Consider the following 7,231-nt stretch of genomic DNA (forward strand, 5'->3'; position numbering starts at 1 on the left):
GCCAGATGTGTTCCCAGGGCCCTCGCCCCGTTCTGATCCGGAGCCCCCACTTGGGGCTCCCTGGTGTGGGGACACAACCCAGCAGGGGCATGGCGGGCCAGCCCTGTGCTAACTGGCCTTCCCTATCTGCCTGTGCCCCTTGACCCACGGCTCGCCCTCTGCTCCAGCCGCTGAGCCCCTCCCACTGCTGTAGGAACTGTGTGCAGGTGTGAGTGGCCCTGGGTGTGCACAGCTGTGCGGACATGAGTGTGGGCTGCAGCGTGAGAAACAGGGCACAGTGGACCAGCCCCAAGCCGGCTGGTTGCAGTGATGAGGGCAACAGGGACTGCAGGTACTCCTGGTAGTCTTTAGTGCGAGGAATTTACAGCCTCCCCATTGCAGTGTGGGGCCAGGCCAGAGCCTGCTTACTGAGGCGCAGAGGCCGAGCCACTTGCCACGGTCTCATGGAGCAGCTGGAGTACGGAGCAGGGCCTGCCCAGCCTGCACCGTGCACAGCTACACCAATGTGAGCTGGGGCTCTATGAGGCTGGGTTTCGTTATGAAGAGGCACCCAGCCTCTGAGTGGCCTCCCTCCAGAGTATCTGCCTCCCTGGCCAGCCAGTCCCTTGCTTTCCTCCGGCCTGGCCCACCCCTGGGACAGTGACCTGCTTCTTCCCTGGTCATGGACTGCCCAACTCAGCAATGTTGGCTTCCTCTCTGCCACACAAGCAGGCCAGCCCTTAGCCTCACTCCTTACTCAGGACCCCCAAGCTCTGGTCTGTGGCCCCCTGCTCCGGTTGGCACACTCTAGCCACACCCTAGCCCCTGGAGCGGGTCCCTGCTGTGTGTGTGGCCCCCACCCCAGCAGACAACCCCACCATTGCCTGCTACAGGGGAGCCCCTCTCTGTGCACCAGGCCCCTCTACCTGCATGGCCGAGGGCTTCTGGGGTAGGACTGCTCCCCCACACCTGGGGTCAGGTGGATGCCCTTGCCTGTATGGCTGGACCCTGCTTCACCAGGAAGTGCCCCTCCTCACCCTGCATCCTGCTGGGGTCTCCCCCCAGTTCTGTGCACACTCTCCACCGTCTTAGCTCCCCACTCTCCTGGACTGTCCCTGCCACTTCTGCTGGCTCCCGGGCCAGCAGCCACCCCCGACTTGGTCTTGTCCAGCCCATGTGTTGCTTCCCAAACCTGGGATGCAGCCACCCCAACCTGTCCCAGCTCCGCCCACTGCTCGCGGAGTCTAGGGTTTAAATGAAGTGTCACGAAGCCCCTCTCCTGGGCCATGCTGATTGGGCACAGCAGGAGGTGGGGCCTCCAGGGACGCAGTGTCTCCAGGTCAGCATGTTCTCGGAGAATGTTCTGTCATAGTGGAACATTCTAGACCCGTGCTGTCCAGGGTGGTGGCTCCTGAGCCTTTGAAATGGCACTGGTGTGGCTGAGTGACTGGGTTCTTCACTTCATTTAAGTTAAGCAGCCACATGTGGCCAGTGCTGCCAGGCAGCCCAGCTAATGGCAGTCCCTGAGGTGGTGTTTGGGGCACAGAGGGCTGGTCTCTGCAGGAATGGGTCCCCTGGGCCAGAGCTGAGCTGCAGGTCTCAGTGCAGGAGCCATGAGTGCAAGCCAGCATGCAGGCCTAGGAGGGTGGTGGCTGTGTGGAGTGGGCCCCTGAGGGCCTGGTCACATCTTGCCCTTGTGCAAACGAGTGCGTTTGAGCACGCCTATCTCATGATGCTCTGTGTGAGATGCAGGTGGTGGGGGCAGCACATCTCTGGTTGGGTGGCAGGGGACGGCCTTCACTTAACCATGGGCCCTGCACCTCTGTGGGCCTCGTTTCCCCGTCTGCATGGAAAGCCATGCCCACTTTGGATTCGGAGCTGGGAGGGCCACAAGGTCGCTGCTCAGGAGGGAGCAGAGGCCTATCTGAGCAGCGCCTGGACTCTCGCCTGCAGCCTGCCCCTGCGCTTCTGGGTGAACGTGATCAAGAACCCACAGTTTGTGTTCGACATTCACAAGAACAGCATCACGGACGCCTGCTTGTCGGTGGTGGCCCAGACCTTCATGGACTCCTGCTCCACCTCTGAGCACAAGCTGGGCAAGGACTCACCCTCCAACAAGCTGCTCTACGCCAAGGACATCCCCAACTACAAGAGCTGGGTGGAGAGGTGGGTGGAGGGGGCAGGGGTCGGGGGCAGGGGCCTGGGGGCAGCCTGGACTCTGCTCATGTGCCCACCTGGCCACTCACCTGCAGGTACTATGCGGACATCGCCAAGATGCCAGCCATCAGCGACCAGGACATGAGTGCGTATCTGGCTGAGCAGTCCCGCCTGCACCTGAGCCAGTTCAACAGCATGAGCGCCTTGCACGAGATCTACTCCTACATCACCAAGTACAAGGATGAGGTGAACACCATGGGAGCCCACAGGCTGGGCTAGGAGGGCTTGCCGGCCCCTGCCAGAGCCACCTGCTCTGCCCCGCCCTGCCACTCCTCCCTGAATCTCTGGGCTGCCACTGACCACCTTCACTCCTTTGCACCCTCTGGCCACCTGGTTCCTTGGGGCCAGGAGGGAGCCTGCCAGGCCGAGCAGAGAAGGCCGTGGTGGAGTCACTGTGTGCAGCCATGTGGGGTCAGGGGTGGGGAAGATGGGATGGCAGCTTCTTCCTGAGGCAGAGGGTGTGTGGGTGGTGAGCAACTTCCCTGAGGGGCTCATTTCAGGGTTTTCTAGTCTGGGCCAGCATCTCCAGGGCTGGGCATAGGCTCTTGGCAGAGCTTTCCTTTCACTATCTTTTCTGCTGACTTGGAGTGAGGCCACGTACATGGACCTGGGGACGGGGTCCAGGAGGTATCCAGGAAGGAGAACTGGCTCCTGGGCCGCACAGGATGGGAGCACGGGGCCAGAGGGCAGGACAGTCTCGGCCTGTGCCAAGGCTCTGAGGGCTAAGAAGGCCCCGGGAGTGAACCAGAGCCACCCTGGGGAGGCCAGGGCAGGTGCAGCAGAGGCAAGGAACCTTCCCCAGGGTGCCACAGGAGGCAGACAGGAGGCAGAGGGCTGTCCTCAGGCAGGTGCCCCAGGGGAGCAGAGGAGCAGCCAGAGACTGCATGTATTAGGGTAGGGAGTGGGGACAAAAGCCTGGGGTCCTGGGGCTCACCAGGGAAAGGGGAGCTGAGGCTCTCTGGGGAGCTCTGCTTTAAAGGGGCACAGAAACCCCAGGGTGTGAGGACTGGGTGGGGACATGTCAGCAGCATGGCCAGGCAGCCAAGGGATCAGAGCCTGCTGTTTTAGGGGGTGAGGGTAGGATGATGACAGGGGCAGCATTCTCCATATTGGGGTCCTGGAGGGTCCAGGCTCACAACCAAGGTCCTTTGGCCAGGGATAGATGGGGTTGAACCTCTGGCACCTACTCTGGAGGCATCCGCCCTGGGCCTGCTGAGTGCATGGAGGCTGGTGGCCCGGCATGCTGACAGTTCTCCTGGCCCTGCAGATCCTGGCAGCCCTGGAGAAGGACGAGCAGGCGCGGCGGCAGCGGCTGCGGAGCAAGCTGGAGCAGGTGGTGGACACGATGGCCCTGAGCAGCTGAGCCCCAGCTGTGATCATCCAGCATGATGCAGCGTGAGGACGGCCGAGCAGGGACCGGGACAGCCCTCGCCGCATGCGTGTGGAGTGTCCGGTGGTGCTCGGGCCGCCGCAGTGCAGCGACTGCCCGGCCCTCCCTCCCCTGCCTCGCCCGGTCGGGTCCCGGCTCTTCCTATGTGGAGGTGATGGTACCTGCCACACCACAGCTGCGCACACAGCTGCTTGCTCAGGGGCTGGGACAGCACTGGGTGCTCAGGCTGGCCAAGGACCTTCATTGCCTGGCAAGAGCTGCCCAGTGGCCTTCATGGGAGAAGGGCTGACCTCTGAGGGGCTGAGGGGTGAGGCCAGGGCCCTCCAGGGGGAGGGGTAGCCAGCTTGGGCTGTCCCCTTGAGACCAGGACAAGAGGCTGGGGGTGTCAGCATTCCCGGCTTTCCAAGCTGCCCCCAGGCGGCAGAGTCTGAGGGTCCCAGGGCCCGGTTGGCAGCTGGAGAAAGAGGCAAAAAGCCCGTAGCCGGGCAAGAGGAGCTCAAGTCGGTCTGGGCCCGTTGCCACCGACTCCCACCTCCAGCACCCATGCCCGCTGCACCGCTGCCATCCTCAGATTCACCGCGTGCTCTGCGCGGCCGAGGCCGGAGCACCACATCCACCTCGCCCCAGAGAGGCCCTGCTCCCTCCTATGGAGGGGCTGTGGGCCAGGCTGCTCAGACTCCTGGGTGGCTTCCAGACGGACCGGGCAGCCCCTCTCCGTCCTCAGGGCTGTGCCTCTGGGAGCCACTGGGCCAGGGGCCCCGGGTCACAGAGAGCACGTTCCCGTTATTTATTCCCCTCCGCGTCCTACACAGGCTGCCCTGGCAGCTGTCTTCAAGGGTAGGCTGAGCTCCCCGCCCTGGAGCCCCTGAGGGCGGCCCCTGAGCACTCCTCTCTCTCCACTCTCTCTGTCCCTGCCCCAGCGGCTTCCAGTGTGGCATCTCAGCAGTGTCCTGGCCCCTCCAGAGCAGTGGGACATCTGGGGACTGTTTTTGTTTTTAGGGGAAAAAATTCTGCTGCACTCTGCTTGGGCCTTGAGGTCTGTGGCAGGGCTCCTCTGGCCCGCAGTGGCCTGGATCTATCTGGGCCATGAGTGACGGGCAGTGACCAGAGGGACTGGAGGCCAGCGGTGTCCACCCTTGCCCTCAGCAAGAGAGAATGCATTCTTAAAAGAAAGCTGTACATGTATATATATGCATATATATATATGTGGCTCTAGCCTCAGGCTCCAGCCCCAGTGGGGTACTGTACAGTTAACTGAAGAAGAATTTTAAAGACGATTTGAACAAGAAAATGAAGGCAGTGGGAAAGCAATGCCAAATGGTTGTGGAGAAAGTGGCCGGAGCCTCCCTGGAGTGGAGCAGCCCTGAAGCCTGTGCCCCCCGACCTGCGGGCCGCTGTTTTGGTTTGACATGACAAGGAAAGAACTTCCTGCCGACCCTGAGAGCCTCTGGGGTGCCGCGGCACCACGGGGCATGCATGATTGTGCTAGCGTTTAGTCTGAGTTGATCTTTTTAAAACTGCAAGTGTTGAATACTAGAGGTTGTTAGACCCTTTTTTATGTTTTTTAATTAATCAGTCACTTGTAAAAGCAAACAAGCGGTCCATCCCCTTTTCAAGGTCACTTTTTTGATGGTACCGAAGATCCCATGGACATTAAGGGACAGCTAACTGTGGCCAGACTCAGCCCCATGTCCTCGGCCAGGCCCAAGGAGAGCACTCGGCCCCATGGGGTGTGCCAGTCTTGCAGTCCGCCCCACCTGAGCAGCGTAAGCCAGATGACGGCGCAGAGACCCGCCTCTTTCCTGAACGCGGGTCGGTGTGGAGTCAGTGACTGCTGACTCAGGGAGCTCCTTGGCCCCGTGGGCACTGTGCCAGGGCTGGGGCCTTCTGCTGCTGCCACACCCAGCTCAGGCCTGGGCCAGCCCCTGCCCCCAGCCCACTGAGGGGGTGGGCTTACTCCCTGGGCAGTCTTGGGGGCCAGAGCTGAGGCCAGTCCATATTACAGTGGCTGGGCTGTTTTTTTCAGTAGACCCTAGCATTGGCTGGGATTCCTGTTCCTGGGTGCGCCTCCACCTCCCTTCCGATGCTTCCTGGCTATGGTGGGGTGGGAACCTCAGTTTCCCCCAAAGTCTTCCCTGGATGCTGGCTTCAGGTTGAAGTCCCTGGTTCTTCCAGTTCCTCACGGGTTAGGTAGGGGCTCCTGCATCACCTTCAGAATCCAGTTCCAACCCCCACTCTCCTTAGGCCTTGTGCCCTGCTCTGCCCTGCCAGGCTGCCCTTGTCCATGTGAGTAGCATGGGCGGGTGGTGGGGACGGCAGTGGTGATGAAGGGGGTGCACCACAGGCCTCATGAAGCAGTTCCCACATGGGCGTGTGGCTGGGGCGTGGCCACCACAGAGCACATGGCTGTGTCTATGCGCAAGCACTTTAGCAGTATCTGTTTACATGCGCAAGGATCAAGCCGACTACCTGTGCTGTCTACTGGGACAGCAGTCTCCGAGCTACTCCGTACCTCCCTCTGCCAGGTCTTGGAGTTAGGCCCCAGTCCCTACTTGTCACTGGTTCCCACTGTGCTCCTAACTGTGCAGCACCCGGGAGCTCTGGCCTGGGGCTGGAGGCCCTGGTAGGAGCTGCAGTTGGAGGCCGTTCTGTGCCCAGCAGCGGTGAGCGGCTCCCATGGGCCCTGTGTCTTCAGGGAGCCAGGGCTGTGGCACATGTGCTGTGAAACTGGCACCCACCTGGCGTGCTGCTGCCGCCACTTGCTTCCTGCAGCACCTCCTACCCTGCTCCGTGTCCTCCCTCTCCCCGCGCCTGGCTCAGGAGTGCTGGAAAAGCTCACGCCTCGGCCTGGGAGCCTGGCCTCTTGATATACCTCGAGCTTCCCCTGTGCTCCCCAGCCCCAGGACCACCGGCCCCTTGGCCTGAGGGGCTGGGGGCCCCACGACCTGCAGCGTCGAGTCCGGGAGAGAGCCCGGAGCGGCATGCCATCCCGGCTCGGCCTTGCCGAGAGCCTCCGCTCTGGCTTTCTCCCTGTCTGGATTCAGTGGCTCACGTTGGTGCTACACAGCTAGAATAGATATATTTAGAGAGAGAGATATTTTTAAGACAAAGCCCACAATTAGCTGTCCTTTAACACCGCAGAACCCCCTCCCAGAAGAAGAGCGATCCCTCGGACGGTCCGGGCGGGCACCCTCAGCCGGGCTCTTTGCAGAAGCAGCACCGCTGACTGTGGGCCCGGCCCTCAGATGTGTACATATACGGCTATTTCCTATTTTACTGTTCTTCAGATTTAGTACTTGTAAATAAACACACACATTAAGGAGAGATTAAACATTTTTGCTAAAAGCTCTTGGCTCCAGGTTTTCCTTGCTGGGAAGCAGGGGCGGCCGCAGGAGTGCAGCCACATCCCAAACGCGGAAGCATATCTCCCTGGGAGACTCAGCCACACCCAGGACAGATGGCCACGCTCTGTGAGTTGGGTGCGCTCAGCCCAGGTGACACATTGGAGCCCTTGGCGGAGACTAAAACACCAATGCCTGACCCCCACTGGAGCCTTGGAGCTTCAGGGGTCTGAGCGGTGGTCACTTTTAGATGCTTCCCAGGCGATTCTCCCGTGACCCCTAGCTCAGAGCAGTGGCTTCCAGC

General features: G+C 61.3%; 1 protein-coding gene across 1 annotated transcript in view; it reads left to right on the forward strand.

Moving 5' to 3' along the window:
* Positions 1 to 6,931, forward strand: part of PLXNA1 (plexin A1) — a 54,288-nt gene extending 47,357 nt beyond the window's left edge. The window contains exons 30-32 of the mRNA XM_016941857.4: positions 1,933 to 2,145; positions 2,232 to 2,382; positions 3,464 to 6,931. Of these exons, the coding sequence (XP_016797346.2) occupies positions 1,933 to 2,145; positions 2,232 to 2,382; positions 3,464 to 3,559 (460 nt within the window). The 3' untranslated portion in view covers positions 3,560 to 6,931. The remainder of the gene's footprint in view (positions 1 to 1,932; positions 2,146 to 2,231; positions 2,383 to 3,463) is intronic.
* The last annotated feature ends 300 nt before the right edge of the window (positions 6,932 to 7,231 follow it).

Source organism: Pan troglodytes, chromosome 2 (assembly GCF_028858775.2).
Source record: "Pan troglodytes isolate AG18354 chromosome 2, NHGRI_mPanTro3-v2.0_pri, whole genome shotgun sequence".
In the NCBI taxonomy this organism is placed as follows: Eukaryota; Metazoa; Chordata; class Mammalia; order Primates; family Hominidae; genus Pan; species Pan troglodytes.